At 40.7% G+C, this 26,424-nt stretch overlaps 1 protein-coding gene across 28 annotated transcripts in view; it reads left to right on the plus strand.

Annotated features, from left to right (window-relative positions):
* The first annotated feature begins 7,591 nt into the window (after positions 1-7,591).
* AFDN (afadin, adherens junction formation factor) overlaps positions 7,592-26,424 on the plus strand; it is a 213,111-nt gene continuing 194,278 nt past the window's right edge. For 8 of the 28 annotated variants that reach the window (XM_038394719.2, XM_043511308.1, XM_043511314.1 and 5 more), the window contains exon 1: positions 7,594-8,056. In XM_038394719.2, the coding sequence (XP_038250647.1) occupies positions 7,949-8,056 (108 nt within the window). In that variant the 5' untranslated portion in view covers positions 7,594-7,948. Of the gene's footprint in view, positions 8,057-26,424 lie in introns of all 28 variants that reach the window. The other 20 variants (XM_038394708.2, XM_043511318.1, XM_043511306.1 and 17 more) reach the window with 4 other exon arrangements.

Below are 26,424 nucleotides of genomic sequence, written 5' to 3' on the forward strand. Positions count from 1 at the left end.
TATAAATATAAATACACACATTAAATTTGTATATTAAAATTCATATGTTACAGGAGTAGCAATCATTTCTCACTGGTTTTTCACTTTAGCTACTAAAGAGTCACATCAGATCTTCAGATCAAATCCATAAAGCTCCACTGAAGTCTGTTTGCCTTTTATTTTTGTGCATGAATTAATTCAGAGCTGAGTCATTAAAAGTTGTACTGATTTACAGCAGCTGAGGATCTGGACTAAAAAACATGAATCTACACCTACTCAGATACCTATTTCCTGGTGTTACAACAAGCTGAGGCTAAATTAGGCTAATGAATCTATCTATCTATTTATATATAATATTTTACATTTGGTTGCTAAAATTAATTTTTAAAAGATGCTGGTAATGTATGAAATTCCTCATGGGAGAGAAACAGAAAATTGTTAAAATTATTACTCTGTTGCTAATGACTTCTTCCAGTGCTTATCTACAGGACTATAGCTATGCTTATCTGATGATAGATTCAGGGTACTATTATGTATTGATAAAGTAATTATTTGTATTGAATTAGTTAACAAAATAACAGGCTGATTTGTTCTAGGCTAAAGGACAGGTCAATTTGTATTGAATTCGCATCCTTTTTTTTTTCTTTTTTTTTTTCTTCAGAGCTTTGTAAGTAAGTGCATTCTCTTTGTCAGGACCCATAAAATAAATAAGAAATAAAAGCAACCATATTGGGTCAGACCAAAGGTCCATCTAGCCCACTATCCTGTCTTCTGACAGTGACAAGTGCCAGATGCTTCAGAGGGAATGAACAGAACAGGCAGTCATTGAGTGATCCATCTCCTGTCATCTAGTCCCAGCTTCTGCAGTCAGAGGCCAGAGACACCCAGCACAAGGAGCTGCTTCTCTGACCACCTTGGCTAATAGCCACTGATGGACCAATCCTCCATGAACTTATCTAATTCCTTTTTGAACCCAGTTATACTCTTGGCTTTCACAATATCCCCTTGTAATGAATTCCACAGGTTGATTGTGTGTTGTGTGAAGTAAGAAGTGGAATAAGAAAGCGGTGACCCAGCCTCTTAAATCGCGTATTCAATTAATCCAACAAACTACTGTACAAACATCTCAGAAAGTTTGGTTAGAGTGTAAATTTTTCCAATATGTACTAAAGGAAAATTTTAATTTTTTAAAGGGAATAATAATTAATGAAGATCTATTTTTCTCTTCTGGAGTCTAGCAGAGGCCTTGGAGCTGAAAAACTTTCTTTTTACATGACCGTATTAAGCTTTTATTTTCCTAAAATTCATTTCAAAACTGACTGACACAGAACAGTGCACTCCACCAGTTTATACCCATGATTTCACATATAATAACTTTCTGAAACATTCGCTTTTGAAGCTAAAACTATGCTCAGGACCTGATCCTGCAGGCCTTAGTTGAGCAAAAGTATTGACTTCCCTGGGTATTTTGCTGGAGTAAGGAGTTCAAGTCTTGTCCCCATTCTTAGGCCAGTGGTAAGTTATTTTTGAAAAAAATCCCGTCAGTCACTTTCGGGTTAGCTGTTGAAGGAACACCCCTGATTCCTGCCCATATTCCGCGCCCCCAACCCGGCACACACACACACATTTTTTCTCCATTAAAAAGATATGTAAATTTCCTCTTGCACAAAGAACTCAAAAGCTGTGGCTCTTTAGAACTCCACATGTAATCACTGTGTGAGGAATATAAAATGCTTTTAGTATTTTAGAAACAACATGTTAGATACAGTGCATGCTTTAAACAGTGTTATATTTTAGTCAAGTAATTCAAGAGCTGACAGGAAGTAGGGCAACCTGGAACAATCATACATTGCTGCATCTAATAATTTAATTTGACCTTATTGACTGATGTGTCACTGTCAATTTAAAAATAAAATCTCTGTCTAAATATTTTTACCTACTATTGTTACAAGTAGCACCTAACATAACACAGAGATTAGAGGTTACATATTTCTGGTGGGTTTCTTCCCCAGTTTGTTTACATTGTGTGTTGGACGGTATGTATAGTGTGTATAGAGTCTGTTTCTCTTTTCCCTCTTCATATAGTCACCTAATTTCCTCTGTTGTTTATATGGTCTTTCACAAAGCAACAGGGTAGAGTAAACCATTTTAAAATACGAAAATATAATTAAAAACCCCACACAAATTGCAGGGAGCCTTGGGAGTAAGGGGAGTACTTGAAACTACTTAAACATTTGTAAAAATAGATTGATAGAATTTAAGGTAAGAAAGACCATTAGATCATCTAATCTGACCTTCTCTATATCACAGGCCATTAAATTTCCCCCATTTCCCCTGTACTGAGTTGAATAACTTGTGTTTGGCTAAAACACATCTTCCAGGAAGACATCCTGACTTGACTTGAAGACATCAAGAGATGTAGAATCCACCACTTCCCTTGACAGTTTATTCAGTGCTTAATGACAGTGAATATTTAACTAGGATTTGGGCCATTAAAGGGCCCAATTCACCAAGGTGCTTAAGAATGTTTCTGCTTTCTAACTGTCGTCCCACTGAAGTCTGCCATGCCCTTAAATACCTGGTTGCAATGAACTACTCCTATGCTTAAAGATAGGTACATGCTTAAGTGCCTAGTGAATTCAAGCCAAAGAATTGACTTCAGTGATGAGCAGAATTGACATCTTAGACCCTGATCCTGCAAACACTTACATGCCTGAGCTGTGCCATTGTCAATGGGATTAATCAGGTGCATAAATCTTTTCAGGATGGGGCTCCTAGGCTAAAGTCAGAGCTGTGCAGAAGAGCTTCAAGTGGACTTGAGTTAGGAGCTGTTAGAGAAACCAGCTTCAGGAAGCTGGTGAGACTGGCTGTTTTTATCTCTCAACTATCTGGGATCTTTTTCTTTGTTTCATAAAAGTTAAGCATTTTGCTTAGGGAAATTCATTTGACTGCTTTGTGATTCTTCAATGTATAAAACTAGGTATGATATTTTATTAAGTTGTGTGATTACCTGCAATTGTATGGCATTGGGTAATGCCAAAAAAAAAAAAAAGGAAAAAAGAAACAAAAAAAAAAAAGGAGAGAGTGTGGATGGCTGAGTTTAAAATGGAAAGAGTTCCACAAAACACAACTACATAACTTGATTGTGCTCACCCCTTCCACTTAGTTATTTAAGAAAAAAAGTCAAAGAAATTAAATGCAAGCCCCTACATTGCTAGAAGCATAAGACTGCAGATTTAAACATACTACAGCCATACAAAATATGAGATTTTTAATGCAATATTAACTTGCCCACATAGCACGTGTAGTACTTTTGTTCAGCAATTAGGCTGATAACTGATACTTTGATGTATACAGTGTGTTCAATTAATGTAGGTGAGTTAATGTTGTAATGTGAAACACTTCTCCCGCACCTGACTTCTGTAAATTTATCCTGTCCAAACTTGCAGTCCTTACTCTGGCTAGTCTATTGACTTCAGTGGATGTTTTGCCTAAATAAAGGCTGCTGCTTGATGTCCTAAGTTTGCAATATTTATGTTGCTTTAATGAAGGAGTTACATTTCATTCTATAAATTACAGCATAAACACAAAAGTGGGTGGCTTCAGGTAGGGTTAAGTCATCGTTTCATCCTGAATTTCTTCATAACCTCCTACAGTGTACTGATTGATATGGTATGGCACTAGTGTCTGAGGTTCTGTGCTAGGTACATTTCTTAAATGTATATACTGAATTCTGATCACTGGTACTATGGCAGCTGGTAAGTAGCAGCCAGAATCTCAAAAAGAGGGTAGCCCTCCAAACAGTGCCCTACTCTCACCCAGTCCTTAACTGGCCCCCAAGAACTTGGAAGTAGCATTGAGTGAGCAGCAAGGGGCAGGAGCAGAGATGCTGTCACTCCACCCACACAGGAGGAACACTGTCCAGCTGGGGCTGATTTCTGAGATCTTGGCGAGTAGGCAGCTCTCTTTAAACCACTAGTTAGCCTACCATCTGTACACTCTCAAGGTGGTACCTGTTGCAATCTCCCTTTCCCTCATATGAGCGTGATCACCAAACAGGGAAGGTCTCTAAAGTCTGCTTTACTCTGTCTCCTGTACAGACTACTGTAACTGCATTTGTCTTCAACCCTGCGTATTTGATGGCATTAGCTCCATGTATGCTGCTTATTTTTTCTTCCCAAAACCCTCTGCCTTCGCTCTTCTCCATTATTGAGGCTAACACAAATATTTTCTTACTCACTCAGCCTAAGGGTAATCTTTAACTTCTCCCTCCTTACCGCACATCAGGACTGTTACCAAATCTTGCTACTTTTCCCCCTTCAATATTTCAAAAATTCTGATGCTTTCTTTCCCTCTCAACAGCTGAGACACTTCTCTACACACTGGTAATCTTCATCTTGCTTCTGAAACCATTTCCACCATGGCCTCCCTAATATGCACATTAATTCCCTGCCAATTGATCTGAAATGCAACTGCTAAAATCAGACCATGGCACTCCCCCACAAATATCTCCATTATCCACCGTATTAAGTTTACATTTCTTGGGCTTACCACCTTCAAGACCCTTCATAAGTCTGCCATGGTCTACATCTCAAACCTCATTGTTATTATATATCCCCCTAGGAACCCTTTTGCTACCCCAGCCTTGAGACCTGCACCATATCTTTCTTCCATACTGCTTCTTTGTGCAAAATGACCACTCCACCCCAATGTGCCAGGTTGCCCGTCCTCTCTTCATTCAAATCACTCCTAAAGACTTTCTTCTGTGAGTCCTACAAACAAATCTGAGGGAGAAAGAAAACAATAATCTAATATAACAGAACCATAACCGCATACTTTTACTATTTTAACCATCATCATTCTTAGTTCTTCCCCTCAACCCCCACCTTCTGTTTATTGTGCTCAGTCTTGTCAGGACTAAAATTAGATTGTAAGCTCCATAGGGAAGGGCATGTGTCTTATTTGTTCAGTAAAGTGCCTGTCACACATTGGGCACTGTATAAATAATCACAACAATGGCTTTTTATGATAGTTTAATTACCTAATCATCTATGGTTATTTTTGTAAAGTAAATCAAGCATTACATTGTTCATGTAAGGGAAAACAAAATTTGAAAAAGCAATTTTACATCTTGTAAAAAAAAACTCTCCTTAGAGCAGTTTTCCTTTTCCCTTTTCTTCTGTTGTTTCTGCCAGCCTTGTTCCATTCTTTGTCATCAGCTGTTTGATGATTTGTCTAATTTAGAGTCAAATCCAATTGTCCCATTGACTTAAGTGGAGCTATTTTGTGGGAATAATTTTAGCAGAACTGGGCAATAAGCTGTATTCCCTTCCAGCAGGGACCTGGTCATCTCATTTTTGTATGAAGCATCATGTCCATTTATGGCGCAATATAAGTGATAAAGGAAAAAAATAAATCTCAAAACATAAAGATTCCAGAAAATTGTTTTGTTAATAGTCCCAAATAACATTAGGTGATGCCTTAAAGAAAGATGACTTTTGACAATCGCTCTGAAACTCTGTTAAATAATTCCATTTACTATTAATATTATCCTTATGGTCTGGCACAGCAATATTGGGATCAATTTGCACCAGGCACGGAACAGCCTCCTTCCTAATCCTGAAGTTAAACAGCCACTATTACTCATTGCAGGTCTTGAGAACAACTTAGTTTCATGAGTCTGTGGAAGGGGTGCAGACACAAAAGCAGCACTCCATTCAGCAAATGTAATCTGCAAGCAAAGCATACAGCTGTCTGCTCAGGCAGTGGTGGGTGCACAGCTACTATAGCATGAAGTTTATATGGTCTCTAGCTCTCTGCAGGCACTGCCAGAACATTCTCTGTTATCTGGTACAGCCTTTTTTTTTTTTTTTTTTTTTTAAAAGAAGCTTTTCTTGCTGAGAGCTAAATTTTCCATTTTGCTAAAGGACTAAGAAAGGTTACTGGTATTAGCAGATTTATGAGACTTTCATAGTAGACTGGAGCTTAATTTCTTCTTTTACAGTTCACCAGAGCTTCCAGAAAGCCTTCTAAAATCTCCCAGAAGTCATTGCTTCAGGGCACTGTTCTGGGCACAAGTTCCCACAGGGCTGTGCAACTGCAAAGGTATGACACAGCACAAGTATAGAGGTAGGGCAAAACCGTAAATGACCTGCATCTGTAAAACCAGTGGTATCATAGACTAGCCACCATTGCTTGTACTTACATTGGTACCACCCCCCACTCGTTAAAATCAAAACTATATAATTCTCTATGTGGACAAGGCTTCTGAGTACTAGAACCTCCATTTTAAAATAGCCCAGCCAATGAAAACCTCAGCAACAAAAACAATTAATCTGAACTGCTAAGATAAGGAGGGACTTGAAATACTCTGCCAAGTACATTTCACAGCTCTATCACAACAGATACGATATTATTTTGTTATTTCAGATATTGAACAAAACTGAAAAAATGTTTTGATAATAGGGCCAAGAGTGGACATTCAAGGTAGGGTTTTGTTTTGTTTACATTTTCCAATGCAAAATAAATAAAAATGTTGCAGTACTACGAACACAGTATAGTATAAAAAAGAAAAGGAGGACTTGTGGCACCTTAGAGACTAACAAATTTATTTGAGCATAAGCTTTTGTGAGCTACAGCTCACTTCATCGGATGCATTCGGTGGAATAAATTTGTTAGTCTCTAAGGTGCCACAAGTCCTCCTTTTCTTTTTTGCGAATACAGACTAACACGGCTGCTACTCTGAAAACAGTATAGTATGGATTGCAACTGGTTAAAGCCTTGTAATTCCACCATGAAAGAAAACTTGCTGGATTTTGAAATCTAACCCAAGTGCCCATTGAACATATATATCCAACAGATTTTGCAAAAAAAATATATTTATTTTTTTAAAAAATAAAAACCTGACACTTTAACGTCATCTCAGATTTCTCTCAGGCTGTGAAAATTTATATCAACACTTTGCTTTTATACAGCTGCTTTCATGCCAGGCTATCAAGGCTGGAGAAATGTTATTAAACATTGCCACACCGCTGTGAGCCAGCAAAGTATCATTCTCCTCGATTTACAGGGGAGAAAGGCTAATTGATAGAGAGGTGAAGTGACATGCTCGGGGCCACATGGGGAGCTAGTGGCAGAGCATCAAAGAGAGCCCAGGAATCTCCACTTTTTCTCCCAGCCATGTGCTCCAATTGCTGGGGTTTTTGTTTGTTCAGAGCGTGAGGTTGCCAACAGAGCCAGGAAATACAAAGAGCAAAACTGTTATTGCTTCTGATAAGGATACAACCAGCCGGTAAAACCAATCCTCCCAGTGATCGGCTCAGGGAAAAGGTTGCGGTGGGTCCGCCCTTTATGGCTGGGAGTTAAGCACAGGGCCCCGATCCGGCCCTGAGCCCTGGGAGGCGGGGGGCGGATCCCTGCTCCGCCCCTGTCGTTCGGGTCGTGCACCAGGAGCGGGCCCCTATTATCAGGAGCGCCCCCTACCCCGGCCGGCGCGCACCAGCGGCGCGGGGTCCCGGCCCGGGAGAGCGCATCGCTCCAGCCCCGCGCCGGCTGCCCTGCAGCGGGGCCGAACCAGCCGAGGCGCGCTCCCGCCGCAGTCGCCAGGCGCGGGGCGGCGCAGCCGGGCGCGGGGAGGTGAGCGGCGTGGGAGGAGAGTGCGCGCAGAGGCGGCGGCGGCGCGCACGGGACGGTGTGTGTGTGTGTGTGTGTGAGGGAGACACCGGGGCAGGGGAAGCGGCTGCGCTCGGCTCCGGGATAGACGCTGCCGAGCGGGAGGCGCCGCCCCGGCTCCCCCCGTTATCACCGAGACGGAGGGAAAGCGCCGGGCGCGCCCGGGGACTGGGATAAAAACAAGCAAATAGCGAGGAGCGCCCGCCCCCGACCAGGAGACCCCCCCGGCCCGGCCCGGCTCGGCCCGGCGGAGAGGCCCCGGCACCGAGCGCCCCGGCGGCAGCGGCGGAGGAGGAGGATGTCGGGCGGCGGCAGCCGGGAGGAGGAGCGGCGCAAACTCGCCGATATCATCAACCACTGGAACGCGAACCGGCTGGACCTGTTCGAGATCAGCCCCCCCACCGAGGTGAGACCCCCCCCCCGGCCACCTGCCCCCAGCCAGGGGCCGCCCGGCCCCACCGCGGCCCCCTCCGCTCCCAGCACCTGCGCCCGGCCCAGCCCCCTCCGCCGAGAGCGGCCCCCATGGCCCGGCCGCTGGGACCCCTCTTCCGCCCCCCCCCCCCCACGCGAGGTGAGACGCCGCGCCCGGCACAGGCCGCGCCCCCCCCCGCCGCCACCGGGTCAGCCTGGCGCGCCCCTCCCCGATACCCCGGCCCCGCCCCGAGACTGGCGGGCGGGGGACATGGGGCCCCCCTCCCCGGCTCTGCCCAGAACCGCGGGGCGCTATCGGTAGCGCTGGGGTTGGGTAGGAGGGGAGCGGAGAAATGACATAGACCCGACCCTCCCCCTGCCCGAAGGTGACTCTTCCCCTGGCCGAGGTGGGGCTGGTGCCCCGGGGGGACGAGGCGGGGGTGATTTTTCGTTCTCAAAATGCCCCCAGAGCCTCGGGTGAGGGGCAGGTTTGCGACCGAGAAGAGATGGGAAAGATCGCAGGAACCCCCCCCCCCGGCTAAGCGGGGACAGGGAGGGACCCTCTGGGAGAGGCGCTGCCCGGGGCTTCAGGGTGATGCAAACAGGCGGGCTGGTTTGTAACGCTTAGACATGGGAGGGCAGCGGCCGGCGAGGGAAACGCTGGGAGTGTTTTAAATGTTTCGCTTTGTGCGGAAAATGCCCCCTTTAAAACGCGGCGTCCTTTACTTCACAGCTCACGGTGAGCTGTTGGTGAAATCTCCTGTGTAGCTTTCAAAGGGCGTGACGACTGAGCCTTTTTGGCTCAATGTGTTTGAAAACTTTGAGGTTGCCAACGTTCAGTTTAAAGTAAATATCAGGCAGATTCCTAGTCCTGAGAGTTCACATGTTGTACCGGAAAAACACAGTGGGTGATTTCTTCCTAATGAAATGGGCGTTTTTTTTAATGACTGGAATGAAGCTGGGGTTGTTTTTTAAAAAAGTAACATTCAGGCCACACCCCACTGCTACCTCTTGTCATGTTCACTTCAGCTGGTCAGTGTTGTGTGTCTGGTTTGAAAGAGTGTGGGGGAGGGTTTGGGTAGATAGGTTATAGTCCTATTTGTCTGACAGTGAGGTCCCTGCTCATAGGGTGGAGACTGATCATGTGCATGTTCTCAGGGCGAAGAAGGAAATTAACACTAGCTTTTGGCCGGGGCCTGTTTGTGGTTGTTTATTAACAAAGGTCCCAGAAAGAATCTTGCCTTCTTTAAATTGCAGTCCCATTTTGAGTTCCAAGTACAGACTAATACAGAGGTGGGGAACCATGAAAAAGCTAAAAGTAATCTAATATCATTAAATTATTAGAGCTTGAAAAAAGTAATATATTTCATTGGACGTGGTCTGTTCTATGCACTGCTGTGAACTTCTCTTGTACTATTAATATCACCAAGATGAGGGTTCTATGTAATTTGTGGTATCTTGCTGCGTTTATCACAATCCCAACTCCTTTTTTTTTATTTATTAAGTATTACAAAACACATTGATATCCTGTAGGCACTTAATTAAAAAAGTAGGGGCTACTACTAATGCAGTTTTCATAGCTTGGTTTGGGAGCAAAGTTTTCTTCCAATGTGGGACTGTTTATTCCTGGGAGAATTCTGCGCACCGCGTAATGCAGAATTAACGTCCAGCACAGAATTTAATATTTTTCCCACACAACTGGCGCTGTGGAGCTGCTGGTCTCCACTAGGGGATGGTGGACCTGGCAGAGCCCGGTTCCCCAGCTCGCAGTGTGCTTGCGTGGGAGGCCCAGACAGGTTGCAGTTCCTGAGTTTGCTGGTCCCGCTTGGTGATGTGGTGCGGAGCTGGAGCTGGCAAGTGGTGCCCGTGGAGAGAGGCAGGAGCAACAGCTGGGAGCTGCAGGGAAGGGCTGCTACTTTCTGGGAGGGGAAACTGAGGGTAAGCGTGGCATGACTTGAGCTGCTCTGTAGGCGGCCGAACCTTTAAATTGTGCCCTCTTCCGTCCCCCGCTTCCCCCCCACTATCAGCAGGTATGGCTCGCATCTGCCCGTCAGGACAGCAATAAAGCTGTGTGGAGTAGAGCCTTTGGTGGGGCTCTGGGGGAAGGGGGAGAAGGAGTCTGGGCTGGAGAGGCCCCACACAGCCCCCCCAACCCTGCAATACCCCTGGCAGAGCTTGAAATATGGTTACTCTTCCAGGGGCAGGGTGAAAAAATGAGAATCGACTAAAAGGCGCAATGGGTAGAGTTTTTCCCCAAGGTGTGCCTAGCTGGCACGTGACACACCCAGACTGAGGTGTCTGACAAAAGCATAACAGAAACTGGGTTGTCATAAGGATTTCTTTAACTCTCTACTGCTGGGGCAATCTTCTTGTTGTTGTGTGAATTGTTACATACATGCTGACAAATATTTTGAAATAAATTACCAAAATAATTGAAACTGGGGAGATTATATTGTTGTTTTGACAAATAAGATGTGCAGATCTTTTGGATGCAGAATTTTTAATTTTTTGGCATAGAATTCCCCCAGGAGTAACCTATAGATTGACACACAATATCAGTAGTTGAATTTTTACCTATTCCCTGTTATCTCCCCCAGTGTTTCCTATCTCATCTCTTTCTTCCCATTTAGGGCAAATTATGTTTGTGCAGTGTTATTGTGCTAATGACAGCCAGCTTGAAAAAATTGTTTCTTTAGGTTGGCTTTCCACATTTACCATTCAGATTTACCAGTCCTTGCACATAAGCTACTTGATTGCCCTTTATCATGATTGTAATGAGAAATTATATTTTATTCACTTTGGACAAATAGATTTGCAGTTTAGGCCCAGATCCTGCAAATGTACATGCTTAATTTTACTACTGTGAGTAGTCCCATTTATTTGATTGTGTTTTACAGACATGTAGGCTGGGATTTTTAAATGAGCCTGAAGATAGTACAAGCTCCTGTGTGGACCAGAAATAATCAGTTCACACCTGGTGGTGTTTCAGTGCAAGTCTGTGTGGATGCTCTTATTTTGGAATGTATGTTATTTCAATGCAAGTTTGTGTGGATCAGTCCTAAAGGGATTAGATAAATTCCATTGACAGCTTTCACTCCCTTTGGGCTTCTTTGAGTATCCTAACTGTAAAAATAAAACAAGTTATCCACAGGGTTTTGGACAGTGTGATCCATTGGGTAGAATATGGAATTTGGGTTCCATTCCCAGTTCTCCCTGGCTTGCTGTTTGATCTGAGAAAATTATTTAACTTCTCTTGGTTTCTGTTTCATATACATGCTGTGTGGATTTTTTAAAGTGACATTTTGCTAAAGGGCTTTAAATTCTATAGATGAGCTTTCACTTGCAGTCAAAATACTTCACAACTTTCAAGATTTTTTGCCAAGTAAAGTGAATAGTGCACAGTTAGGGGTTTATATTTTGTTACACTGTGAACAAGCCTCTTTAAATACAAATGTTTTCACAGAAATACAGTGTGCACTTATTGAAAGAGGGTAACATTTACACCTAATAGCATTGTAGGTATTTAAAATATTTTTTTTTAACATTAATGTGTATTTCAGAAATCTTTTAGTAGTCCACGTTACTTATTAGTGCCCCAGATGTACAGCGTGTGACACTTACAGGTATCAAATAAGATTAGGTTCCTGACCAAGAAGTTTACAAATGAACATAAAATACTGTGTTATGACTTAATTTAATATCAGAGCAACTAACATAAATTGAATTATGTTTTCAAGATCGACTGAAATAGTGAAATTCTGTAATTTCATAGTTCTAAGAAATTTTGCTTTGCTGTGGTTTATGCAATATTGAGAGACTTGCTTGAATTTGTATTAAACTAGAACTAATAAAAAATTGTTTTAAAGATATAGCTTACTATTCAACAATATTTTAAAGAATGCTAGGTCATCTAAGCTACAGCAAGTTGGTTGGGATATCTGAACCAAGTAATGGATTTGTTTGTAGTTTGAGGAAATCAACAAAAAATCGAGTCCAAAACAAAACAACTCCCTTCCAAAAAGAAAATGGAACTAATAAATTCTTGTACTCTTAAAATTTTGCTTATTTGTTAGTCTATTGCTGGATTTCTGTTTTATCTATTTAGAATTTGAGCTTTTTGCAACGTGTCACATTATGTGCTTGGATATCACCCAGAACAGTGGTGCTTTGAGCTTGATTTGGTACTTTGGGTACCATAAACCAGATAATATTATTCAGTAGCAAATTTCTTTTTTTAACTGTGTGTAAGGGGGGGGTGCTGTTACTTAAATTCAGTTTGCTATAAGAATTTTTCACTGCTAAGTTTTTGCAGTGAAAATATTTACTTTGTTTACAACATGCTGTTAAGTTTTTGACGGGAAACATGTTCATTGGACCAAAGAGAGAATTAAAATGACTCCATGGTCGAGTGGTTAGGGCACTCACTTGAGAGGTAGGAGTCGCAAGTTCAAATCCCCCAGGCCAATGGCTTATTATTTATATGAAGAGGAGCTGCTTCATCAGGAAAAATTGAGACCTTCCTAGAATATCCCATAGTTAAGGCCCTACCAAATTCACAACCATGAAAAATGCATTATGGATCATGAAATCTGGTCATTTGTGTGCTTTAACCCTATACTATACATATTTCAGAGGGGAGACCAGCATTTCTCAAATTGGGGGTCCTGACCCAAAAGGGAGTTGGGGGGTCACAGTATTGCCACCCATACTTCTGTGCTGTCTTAAGAGCTGGGCAGCTGGAGAGTGATGGCTGTTGGCTGGATGCCCAGCTCTGAAGGCAGTACCCCTCCAACAGCAGTGCAGAATTAAGGGTGGCAATACCATACTGTGCCACCCTTACATCTGCACTGCTGTCTTCAGAGCTGGGCTCCTAGCCAGCAGCCACCATTCTCCAGCTGCACAGCTCTGAAGGCAGCGCAGCCACCAGCAGCAGCAGCGCAGAAATAAGGTAGCAGTACCGCAACCTCCTCTACAATAACCTTGCAACCCCCCTCCCCAACTCCTTTTTGGGTCAGAACTCCTAAAATTACAACACTGTGAAATTTCAGACTTAAATAGCTGAAATCATGAAATTTACAATTTTACAATTACAAATTTACAATGCTATGACAGTGAAACTGACCAAAATGGACCATGAATTTGGTAGGGCCCTACCCAGTGGTTAGGGTACTCCACTGAGTAGTGGGAGACCCTAGTTCAAATTCCTCCTTCACATCAGCCAGAGGGGGGAACTGAACTGCGTCTCACACAACCTGGGTGAGTGTTCTAACCACTGGGGTAAGAGAGGCATCACTACCATCATCTTGTCATTGTCCTCCTCTGGCTATTTAGTCAATCTAGCCAGGGTCAAAAGAAATATTTCATTTAACCAAAATGAATTTTTTCTTGACTTTTTTGATTCAATGACACTTTGAATTTTCAGTTTTGGTTCAGCTTGATGTGAACCTTTTTTTTGATTTTTTTTTTTCAGAACTGCCAGCAAACTGAAAAATCAGTTGTTCGCCCAGCTGTATAGCGTACCTCCTTTTTTGTAAAGCGCATTGAGATCTGCCAATGAAAAGTTGTGTGTGTAAAAACTAGACATTATTATTGTCTTGATGATAATACACCTTTAACTTTACTACGCATCTTACTCTCAAGTCAAAGTGAAAGGATTGTGGTTTTCATAATATTGATAATTCAGCTTTCTTATCCTACATAGCTAAGTTACATATTGAGTTAGATTTATTTTTGGAGAAACATTTTAGAGTAGTTTTAAGCTTGCCCGAGGGCTGCTGAGTAGGATGGCAGTCATGAACCAAAATTTATTTTATTTAGAATTTCCAGAAAAAATACTTTAATCTAATGACATTTTTTTCATTAACATATATTGTAATTTTCATGTGCATCTCTAAGCTTATGCACAACTTTGGTTAATCTTGTATTTGTTTTATGTTAAATCTAGCTTCTGAAGTCAAATAGATGGTCATTTCATATTTAATAATTATTTTAAAAAGCAAACTTCTGAAAAAATTGTCTAGTTTCATTTAAGTCAAATATTAGAGACTTTTGCCCACGGATATCAAATCTGCCTTTGTAGGTTCAACAGCAGCATCTGTTAGGCTAACTCTGACAGGTTCAGATTTCAACATTGAGGGGATTTGTTGTTTACTTGATATTTTTTTTTTTCTCATTCGGAGACCATGTAAGTGCAAACAGAAACTTGGTCTAGGCAGTACATCTCTAAATTTACGGAACTGGCTTTTAAATTGTGGTGTGTGTGTATATAGATATAGATATATTTGTGTGTGTGTGTATGTGTATGTGTATGTTTAGGAAAAATGGTGAAATGTTGATTGGATGGGATAGGGTTGGAAATGAGATGCAATTTTTCACCTTTAAGTGATGGATTCAGATCTGATCCTGGGTGACTGATAAAGGTTAAAAGTCATTGTCATTTGAGGGATGTCTGATAGAGCTTATATGAACATGAGTTGATAGGCCTCTAGAACACTTAGTTTTTCAAATGCATAATTCTCAATGCATGCAGCTCCATTAATGGCAGCACCGATGGAAGCTGAAGCATAGGCAAGAATTGTGCATTTTTAACACTTTGTCATCCAGCCCTGTGCAGAAAAAGGTGAGACAACATGGTGTCAAAAACACTTGTACCTTGTTTGTGCTTTGTGTACATTACAGCTTTCACCCCTCCTACCACTTAAAGAGCTTCACTAGCTAGAAATTATGGGTCTGAAAAAGCTTAAGGCTGTGTTTACTTTAAGATTGTTTTCAGAGATTGGGTTTTAGAGAAATTGGCAATCTTCAGGGATTCCCTGCAAAGAGAATTTATTTTCCATGTTCATTCTGTTTTTGGTAAAGTGGAAAATCTTGACGTGCAGTTACCTATGCTGTACCTATTCTTTTAGTGAATAGAAGCCTTTACAGTGATTTCAGTCTGACACTTTTCACCGTTTTTTACAAAAGATAAAAGCGGTCATACCTTTTAAAGTTATTGTTTAATGATTTATAGTTCAGTTACACTTAAGCTTGTACTATGGAATTACTCATTTGGCTCACCATTGATTCACAATTTTCCATGAAAGCTGGGTTGAAAAGCTAATTTATGGAAAAGCAGGTGATGAAAGTCTGCTTGATTACATTAAGAGATGCTTTACTTACAAAAGCTTCTCATTAACTGAGTAAAGTGAATGTGCAGTCTTTGCAAACCTAACATTATTGTAAGCTGCCTTGAGAACCATAATAAGTGTAAGTTCTTGACCACTATGTAAAGCATAGCAAAGGCAACATAGCAGTGGCCTGAAGGCTTTTCCTTGTAGGAAGATGCACTATGTTGCTCTCTGAATATTTCTTATGTAAATTACTTCTTGGGTTAGTGGCTAACTAATTCTGTAAGGTTCAGACAAATACTTTTTTAAAGAATTCCCTCCTGACAGGTGAATTTGTAATTGACTAAAGTGCTACTGACTCAGTTGAGAAAAATGAGTCCTTTTGAAATATTAGGGTGTTATGTTTATGCAAATGTGCTTTTTCTGACAAAACATGAGACTTCTTGATGTCTTCTATTTAAAGCAGGTTTAACAAAATAAAGGAAATAGAATATACTTTTAAATTTATGTTTAACGGTGCCCCAATAATGCAAAGATACCAGAAAAACAATTTTTATGTCCCTCCTAGTCAAAAAGAAATGTGCCCATCAATATGGGTTATGAAGATCATCTGAAACTTAAAATAATGTTAAGAATTGAATAGACTGAACATGCTGGCTGGTCCATGTGCTAGATGGAGAGGGTGGCTTCTGTTCTAATGGGAGGGATAGTTCAGTGGTTTGAGCATTGGCCTGCTAAACCCACGCTTGTGAGTTCAATCCTTGAGGGGACCATTTAGGGATCTGGGGCAAAAATTGGGGATTGGTTCTGCAGGTGGTTGGACTAGATGACCTCCTGAGGTCCCTTCCAACCCTGATATTCTATGATTTCATCTTGGCTTGTTTTAATTTTAGTAGTGTAAATAGTGAGTATATGTCTGTGAAGGAAAACACTGTTGCACTTAACGTTGTGTCAGAATGTTTTTTATTTGAAAAGATGCTTTATTAACTAAGGGAAGTAAGGTGGTGACTCACAAAACCCAGAGAGGTGCGTGAGAAATAAATTCCAGATTGGCAAGTGTGTTATGTTGCTGAAGGCGGAGTAGGAAGCCACAGGATGAAGTAGTAATTTAATGATACGCCATGCTGTCAGTGAAGTTAGATTTCAGGTATGTAGGAGGGCAGTTAAGTTTTCAAAAACAGGTATTTTAAACTTCAATGGAAGTTTCTTGAAATATTTTCAAGCAAAATATACTTGTGCCTAATATATGACAGTTTTTATGCATAAAACAGTTTTATGTAAAGTTCATTTCAGTGAGCTAAAAGTACAGGAAATATGAGAGATTTTACTGTTGGCTTGTAAATGAATTAGTAGAGTCTGTTGGCTTTACTGTTGAAATTGTTGCTCTGTTGTTATGGTCACGCAGATACCACTTTTTCCTCAATATCCATTTTTCATTAAAAAGGTTAGATGTTGCTGATAGTCAGCTATATAATGTGTTAAAAGGATGCTTAACCACATTAAGTGAATACAAGAATAGATTGCAGGACATAAAAAGGTTCAAGAATTCCCAAGTAGCTGGAGAGTGAAATTTCACTGCTTCTGCTCATAATGGCAAATATGAAACTGTTATGATTATCAGTGTCACTCCTGCTTTTTTCAATATGTAGTGTCACCCACTCCTCAGATATGCAGTAGTCCATAGTTCTGTGCCCAAAATATGGGTAATTCCAGGCAAACAAACACTAATGCAAAATTTAAGGTTGAAAAAATCAAATACCCCAAAGTCAAGAAATGCAGAGGTAAGGCTGAGTGTTCAACCTTAACTCTGCCTCCTTAGGTCATTTGTCTTTTAAAATATAATCTTGTGGTAGTGCTATAGTCAACTTACTTGTCCATGTTACCACACCCCTGTTATCCTCTCTGAATCATGCTGCTGGCTCTTTCTGCTCCACTGCATTAAATCCAAGCTTCTTTTTTTCCCATTGGAGACCAGCACAATACTTCCCACCACAGTAGAACCTCAGAGTTATAAACACCAGAGTTATGAACTGACTGATCAACCATGCATCTCATTTGGAACCAGAAGTACACAATCAGGCAGCACTTGGGGGGGGGAAAGGGAAGCAAGTACAGTACTGTGTTAAACGTGAAATATTTTTAAAAAAGATAAAAGGGAAAGTTAAAAAAAATAAAGATTTGACAAGGTAAGGAAACTCTAAGCCGTTTTAATTTAAATGAAACAGGCAAACAGCAGTTTTTCCTCTGCATAGTAAAGTTTTTAAGCTGTATTAAGTAGTGTTCAGTTGTAAACTTTTGAAAGAACAATCATAATGTTTTGTTCAGAGTTACGAACAACATCCATTCCCAAGATGTTCATAACTCTGAGGTTCTACTGTATTTTACTTACCTGACCTAGTCTCTTATTGCCTAATCTCCTCTACCCATTCTATTCTAGCCATTGCTGTGTCAATATACTGTTTGTTTTGATTCTTGCAGCTGTTTGTACCTTTCCCTGTGCTGCTCCCTAGGTAAGGAATTACCTTTCTGAACTGCTGTCATTCTTTAATTGTTTAAATCCCACCTTAAACCCCATATTTGCCACAATGCCAACAAGAAATGAATTGACTAAGACTTTTGTTTAATGCTTTTTAAAAAAAAAATGCTATGCATACAGTTTCAGGAACTGTGTAATCTTGTTGTCTGCTCTCTCCTTGTCTACTCTTTTGGAACTTCATTGTTATAGTTAGATTGGAAACTCTGGGATGGGAACAGAGATGTATTTGTGGCTGGTTGGTTTTATTTTATTTTTTTAATGAGACTGTATGTTGCCTTATGCAATTCTTGAAGATGATTTATTCAGCATCCAGGAGACAACATATATTCTCTCAGTGGGAGAACGTCTTCACCATATGATTTAACAGAGTTGCTTATCGTAACCTCAGTCATTGAGTTGCAACCAGAGCTCAGTTTTTCTTCACTGGTATGGTAGTCTTCCCCCCTGGTTAAATTAAAATCCCTCCCTCTTCCAGGTTAAATTAAAATCCCAAAGCAAAGGCTTTTTTCCAAAAAGTCTTTTACTATTTTTGGACCCCAGCCCTCTTGTCAGTCTGTGACCTTTTCCTTTTCCTTTTCCCTTGCATTAGGAGATTGACACTCTTGCCCCTTTGTGGAGGGAGTCTCATAATGCTGCCTCTAGTGGCACTCTCGTGCCATAGAGGCACCCGTGCCCTTCCTCTACAAGGGACTCCAACCTGGGGGCCCACAACTGTGAAGAAGCTAATTGTGCCAACCTTACGTTCCTATTTCATTCTCCCCTCCACACTTCCCGGACTACTTTTTTGCCTGGCATGCTTCCTTTACTGCTGCTTAGGCCTTCTTCCCAGCTCTTTCTCGGAGCATATTTAGCTCAGTTCCTTGCCCTTGTTCATTCTCAGCCAGGAACCACACCTCAGGTCCTACCTAGACCTTTTGTCACCACCTCACTGGAGAAGCCCTACCAACAAGCCACGGCTTTCCCCAGTTGTGTCTATATTGAGCAGAAGAGAGATGTTTTATTATCCTCTTTCCTAAGAGGCCTTTCTGTGGTCACATGTTTTCTCTGGAAACTACAACCTTCAGCATACCTGTCTGTAAAGGACCAAACTGTGTAACAAAAGTGCTTAGCCTAAGGCTGAGGACTTAAAAGCCTCAACATATACCATGTTATGTAGGATAACTGGAAATATGCTATGTCAGGAAAGTAATGTCAAAATGTTCCCAGAGTTTCTCTTAGAAGTTTTAAACAAGTAATGTCTTGACTTTATTTTGTTTTTATTTTTGGGTGAATGTTATTGTTCATTTAAAAAAAAAAGAAGCTTGATGAGAGCATGTTACAATGTGATTAAGGACGTTATATACTCTTCTCATGTAGACACCTGTTCGAGTCATGAACCTTTCAGGAGCAGAGATTACTACTCATGGCTACTTAGTTCTTGCCAAATAGTTTAGCTGCTTCTTAGTGTGGTCCAGTATATTTTAGGACTGGATTGTTGTCAGTTAGTTTTATTCTCGAGAATGAAGTGTTAAATGTACTAAAATGCATATATTTGGGATGGCTCGGAGAGCTCATTTGCTATTGATTAGCAACCAGATGCTTTTCTTTCAAGAATGACGTTTGTTTATGTCCTAGTCCATTATACGCAGGCTCCTGTGATTCTGCTGCCACAGATTCTGCCGTTTGCAGAATCAAAGTTTTCATTTTAAAAAATGTAAATGCATTGAATGCATCCCATGAAGTGAGCTGTAGCTCACAAAAGCTTATGCTCAAATAAATTTGTTAGTCTCTTAGGTGCCACAAGAACTCCTTTTCTTTTTGCGAATACAGACTAACACGGCTGCTACTCTGAATACTGAGGAATAGTTTATTTTGCAATAGATATGTTGGTCATTTCCCCCATGTAGACAAGGTCTACATATTTGCAGGATTGGGACCCAAGTTGTTTTCTTCACTTATATATCTGGTTATTTTTACTTTTGTGTTTAACATTTTGTAACCAGAGTTAAGTAGTAAGTTACTGACAGATCTTTCATTAGAATTTCTTGGTGAACGTTTTGGTTATGTTTGCCCTGGTTATGTTCTGTTTTCCCGTGCATGGGTGAAAACACATCTGTCCAAAGTTGAGAGCACCTTCATAGTAAAACAAATGAAGTAGCAAATGAATCATTTGTAGGTTAGGCAAGTATATGTTGTCAAAATAAGTTGTCCTTGGTTGTCCTAGCAAGCTAGATAGAGTTTAACTACTTAATTGTAATGGACCCCCTACTAGCATTTTTAATGTATCTGCCCCCTAACTAGTTTAACAAGCTGCCTTATGTGTTTAAGTCCACACTGAGATCTTTTCGTACTGCTAAATGTAATCTTATTGGCGGTTTTTAGACTTTTAAACAGTGACTTATTATTTTTTATTATGTTTACTATAGTATTGCCTGGGAGCCCCAGTCAAGGAGCAGGGTCCTGTTGTCCTAATAGCTGTACAAAAAAATAAGAAGAAAGACATTTCCTGCCCCAGAGATCTTATAGTCTACATTTTGTACAAAAGGACACAATCTAAAAATTATACTCTTACCAATAACTTAGATTAATATTTTGAAAAATCTGTTTTCTTAACGCCATATAGTCTATTTACTTGCATGTACTCAAAATGCACATTTTAATGACTAGTCACTTCTGCTTTGTGGTTCACAAGCATTACAGCAATGTTGTTTAGGTCCAGACCTGGAGTGGAATATTCAATTAAGAGTATTCACATTGAAATGGAAGAAAATAAAATCTTTCCAATATAAAACATTGTAAATCTTTGCAAACATTTTTGGTATAAACTACTTGAATGTACATTTAATCTAGTAAAAAGCCAAATTTAGTAAAGAGCACAGGTGAAAGAAATGCCTCTTTATATATTAGTAACTATTATATCAAGCCCATCGTATTAATCTTGGTTCAGTTAATAAAAAAGTGTCTGAATAATACATATTTCCTAGTACTGCATTCTATGAGAGAAATGTGAAAGGCTGGAATGTAGTAAATAAGATTTTTCCACATTCCGGTTATACTTACTTTTAATTCTTCCATTTCTTCTATTTTATCCATATTTAAAACATATAACTTTTCATGAGAAATGCATTCTGTAGCAAGATAAATATGTATGGAGGGCTGTCTCTTCTTGGGAGTAGTACTTTTCGTACTTATAACCTGTAAAATTATTCAAATTGTGGTGTTTAATTGGCATTTTAATTTAAGCCAGTGGGGCTGCGGGAAATGGCGTGGGCCAAGGGACTTGCTGGCTGCCCTTCCCACAGTCTCCATTGGCCTGGAGCGGCGAACCGCCGCCAGTAGGAGCTGCGATCGGCCGAACCTGAGGACGCTGCGGCAGGTAAACAAACCGGTCCGGCCCTCCAGGGGCTTTCCCTGAACAAGGGTGGACCGGCTTTGAGAACCGCTGCTCTAGCCTGTCATTTTCAGATAGGTAAGGATTGACATGCCGTGACGTTTTGGGGTTCAGCCCAAACCGGTAAGGTGGTGTTACTGCCTGCCCTGTAGCCCTGCGTGTATTTGTGCTTGAAGCCTTGGTTCAGAGCCCTGGCCCCAGCAGCATGCTTACAGCACAATAATCTCACCCTGGATTTGGTTATTCCTCACAGGGTGACCCCAACACGCTCCTAGTCCCAGTTTTCCCAAAAACCTTCTGCCCTGTAGGGTCCAGCCTTCTCACAGAACACTTCAAGAAGTTTAGTTCCCTGCTCCCTTTAAAGAGATGGTACCCAGCATTATCTGCATTAAATGCATCCGATGAAGTGAGCTGTAGCTCATGAAAGCTTATGCTCTAATAAATTTGTTAGACTCTAAGGTGCCACAAGTACTCCTTTTCTTTTTGCCAATACAGACTAACACGGCTGCTACTCTGAACCCTAGAATTATCTTATTATTTTATCTTATCTTATCTTAACTGGGGTTAACAAACACTCAGTTGTAATCAAAACACTGAGTTGGTATATAGTAAAACAAGTTTATTTAAACAAAAAGACATAGGTTAAAGTGATAGCAAGTATAAGAAATAAAGACAAAAAGGGTTACGTACAAACAAAAGTATAAATATTCTTCTAAGACTAAAATCTGATTTAACAAACTAGATTCTCTTTTTTTCAGAGAAATATTACTCCCCAAGTCTCTCTTCCAGCATGAATGACCAGACAATCTGGCCAGGGCCCTTCGCAAAACTCAGTTTCTTTGTCAGTTTAGGTCAAGGATGCCAAAATGGCTTTTTCTCTTCTTATGTTTTCCCAAAGTTAATTGATCCTGCTTCAAGAGGCAGGAAGGCTGCCTGCAGGGGTGCGGTCTCCAACCCTCATTGAGATTAAATGGTCATCTTTTCCCACTTGCTCTCCTGATGGCTCGTTTACTTTGCCTGTAAATATGCTTTTCTTTGTCTTTGATCATACCTTGCTTAATTTTCATTGGAGATGCATTCAAGCAGGTGGAATGACATTCTTTGGTCTGGAGCAGGTGTGGCTAAGGTACTGCTTGCCAAATATATTTTAAGAACGTACTTTCAGCACATATCTGTAAACTCATCTGTGCATTTACCATACGTATGTCGGGCAAGAATACTAATGATTAGTGAGTTATTAGCTTTCCAATTATATATTACTTGCCACATTTTGGGTATATACCATGATAACAGTTTGCTAGCTGTTGTTGGGGGGCTGTTAGCATCACACATGCATTCTACAAAAAAATCATAATAGGAATAAAGTAGTCTTATGCTCTTGCTTGGAGTACTAGTAGGTCTAATCAGTTCACTGGAGCCAGTAAGAAGCATCTGAAAAGCTAGTCATCCTTTTGTAGAGAAATTGACACACCTCCATTAAGTTTTTTTTGAAGATGTTGACGTTTAGGTTGCAACTGACATTATCTTTTAGCTTTTTAACAGGAAAAAAGCAGTGTTTTTTCTTTTCATCTCTTGTCTCCTAGAACGCATCAGGATTCACAATAAGAAAGGAAGTCTGGTTTGTTTCTCTGTGTTCTGGTTATTGTCTGTCTGTAGTCTGAATATAAAGGGCTTTGACCAAAGGTGGCCTCCAGAGAGAGAGGATTGCTAGTCATCAAAACAACATTTTTAAACAGATTTAGAAATGTATTAGTATTGCTATTACAACATATTATTGATTCTTCTGTAGATAGATTTTTTTTTCTAAATATGTAAAACTGTTTTTATTGCAGATGCAACCCATTCAATCTGATATTGTCATAGCATGGCCCTGCCTACTGGCATATAACATTGGAGGTAATCCTAGCTCTTACTTGTTAATTGGTAATTCTTTGGTGAAATGATTGCAATGTTTAGGATAGCAAATTCAACAGTATTCTCCATAGGAAATACTACATTTGTATTTTGAAAAACTGGTTTCTCAGTGGAAACTAATCAAAGGTACGTGTAGTCCTAGAATGAGAGCATAATTAAGGTTATAAATAAAGTCTTCAAGCTTGGGTTTTTAAAGTGAGACTGAGTTGCGTTCAGATATCGTGATGATAGGTGTCAGAACAAAAGTTTGATAGCAGTAGACGTGTCATAAGTGTAGTTTATTTATATACATTGTAGGTAAAATAAACAGTATCTTACAAAACATGTATAAGCTAATATAACTGACTAGGAAGTAATTATTTACAGAAGTAATTATAATTTAAATGTGGGTTAATTTGATGTGAAAAGCAGTATGATTTAGATTTAAAACAGAAAACTGAGTACTGTAATAAGTACTGAAGTAAAATGTGCTGCAGCAGTCTGCATATGAAAATGTGAGGTTTTAAAAACTTAGTAAAACTCAGTTTTTGGGGGAAACTAAGTGTTTGTCTTAATTTAAATAAATGTGCCACTTCCTACTTTCCCGATGAACTCTTTGATTGTGCAAACTGTATACTGGTATATCTCCCCATGTGGACACTCTTGCACTGGAATTGTTGTATCCACATGGGAGTTGTATCAGTGTATTTGTACTGGTTCGGTTCTGTTGGTAAATATCCTTGTGTAAAATCAGGCAGGGTGAAAAATAATTGCTGGCACTCCCCAGCCTGCATTGCTATATCCTACAAATGCGCACATGCTGCAGTTTGAAGAAATACTTGTCCAGGACACTGCATGTGAAAAAAAGATAAGACAGCAGGAATGTGGTTTAATTAGGCCACACCTGTATTAAGTAACACATCTGGGAACTATGGAGCAATAACTTGTCCAGTGCAGGTCATCCTTCCTTTGTAATCCAGTCCACCAGATGCCCACGTCGTTGTTGGGACCCCACTATTCTCCCTGTGTTCAAGGATTACTGTGCTGTGGAAGAGGGGGTTATGTCCTTGCTGTAGCAGATGTTAGGAACCCCAGCTCCACTCCTCACTTTGTTTGGGAGATGCCTTTTCCTAATCCACTTCCTGTTCTGGTTTGTCAGGGAGCCAAGCCCTCTGCACTGGGCACTGCCAAATTGTGGCAAAATGGATTTTCCAGCCTAACCTACCCACTGGGTCTCTTGGCTGATGAGAGAGGAAGGCAAAAACCCATAATGCTCAGGCTGATTTGGCAGTGAGGGAACAATTCTTTCCCAGCCCCAGAAAGGTGATTTGGGATGGTGTCCACAGCAATGTCCCCAAATCCAGTCCTACTCTCTCCCCTTTCTCGTTTTGGGATTACATTTTCTTCCCAGTGCAGAATGGTGTCATAGGACCGTGGGGAGAGTTTATAAGCCCTATGTGTCTCTTGCTCTTGTATGTTTTTACATTTCTTGGCTTCTCCCCCCCCCCCCCAATAGATCATGTTGTAACTGTTTTGATATTCTTGTGTGATTCTTTCCTCTTTTTTTTTCTCTGCCCCTTACTTCCCTGTATTTAGTCTCATATTTACCCTCCTACTTCCCCCAGAGTATCTTTATCAATAACATATTTCTCTTTTCTAACTTGCACCATAATTCTCTGTTTGCAACCATCACCTCATATAGACCTTAGAAATGTTATCACACATGTGGCAGCTAAATGTCTAAACCTACAAAGATATGGAAAATGAGGCCCCTCCCCACCACTGTCTAGGGACAACTACTAGTTGAATGCACTCTTCCCCCTCTTTCGCCCCCAGCTGCTGTCAAAGGTTCTTGGGTTTATATGAAGGTGCTGTCTCTGGGTGTCCTCAGGAGTTTCATGTTTCATATTAGTCTTTGATTAATAGACGAAACCCCTTTGACTGCTAGAAGGATGGAGGAGCATTTTCACTCTTCTGCCCCTACTCCCAGACCTTTTGGACCACAATGCGAGTGGGCAAAGAGTTTCTGCCCTTTCTTAGCTTTGATTGCTGTAATGTGGTATCTCTCTGACATGCCAAAGCAGTGATACTCGGACCTCGGTGGTTCATGAGCCAAATCAGCGATCAACATTACCCAAAAGAGCTAGATTAGCTTAAATTCATTCTTTCTTTTTATATATATAAAATTATTATCACAGCAGAATGACTGACCAAGTATTATTTCATCAACTACAATTGGTTAATGTAGTAAAAGCATCCTAGTTGGTTAATAACTTTGGTTAATAATTAAATCAGTGTTTTACTATCATGTACTGCAAAGAGCAATAAGAGACACATTAAAGAGCGCTTGCGAGCCTCATTCTGAGTATCACTGCTCTAAAGCTTCTCCCATCTTCCCTTTTTGAATTTCTTCCGTAGTGGATAGCTTTGTTGCCTGCCTTGGTTGGTGTTAATAGCTTTCTTAAGTAGCATAAATCATATTGACGTGATTCTTGTCAGAGTTGTGGCCTCCCAAGGGTTCTGAATATTAGCAGTAAAAACTGACCAGAATCTTGTCAACATTTACTCTTTTGCAGCGTGGGAAAACAATGAGCAGCAACAAAGATACTGGAACTGTCTGCCTGGTGACTTAGAACAGTGGTTCTCAACCTGGGGGACTGTGAGCTGATTTTAGGGGGCCTGCAAAGCAGAGCCTGTATTAGACTGGCTGGGGTCCACGGCAGAAAGCCCTGAGCCCTGGTGCCCTGCAGCTGAAGCTTGGTGCCCTGAAGCCCTGCCGCTGCAGCTGAAGCCCCAAATCCTGCCACCCGCAGGGCACAAGCACTGGCACCTTGTGGGGCAGAAGCCCTGAGCTTCCGCACTAGGCCCTGGAGTTTTATAGCACGTTGGAGGGGGGGACTGAGAAAGAAAAAGGTTAAGAACCCCTGACTTAGACTGCACTGCATTGGTTCACATTTAACCTTCCAAACACCAAATAGCTTCATAATCTCACTGTGAGAAAAATATAATTTGTTTAAAAAATAGCTGTAGGGAAACTTAGACTCTGCAGAGGTCAATAGTGTTTGCCAGGGAACGCTTTCTATTTGTTGTAGGCAAATGGATTTTTCAAACACTGAGCTTACATTTTTGTTTATATATGCCTATACTAAATAACATTCCAGTCTCCTGCTTTCCTTACATTGCCTAATGACTCTTTCAATTTTAACAGTAGGAGCTGGATTGAACTAAATATGCAAGATACACTGATTGCAGAGTGAAAAATGTGGGTCATTCTAAAACACTAGTGATATTGAAGATGAGAAGGCATAAACATTCTGTACAAGCATTCTGTACAAATATGTTGGTAAGATAAAAATATTTAATGTCATTGCTAGGATTCCCAATATGTCTTGCTTCAATTACAATAGATATTAATTTTTGTTAAGGGACAAAATTATCACTCCGTCTTTCTTAGACAA

The sequence above is a fragment of the Dermochelys coriacea genome, chromosome 3, assembly GCF_009764565.3.
Source record: "Dermochelys coriacea isolate rDerCor1 chromosome 3, rDerCor1.pri.v4, whole genome shotgun sequence".
NCBI lineage: Eukaryota > Metazoa > Chordata > Testudines > Dermochelyidae > Dermochelys > Dermochelys coriacea.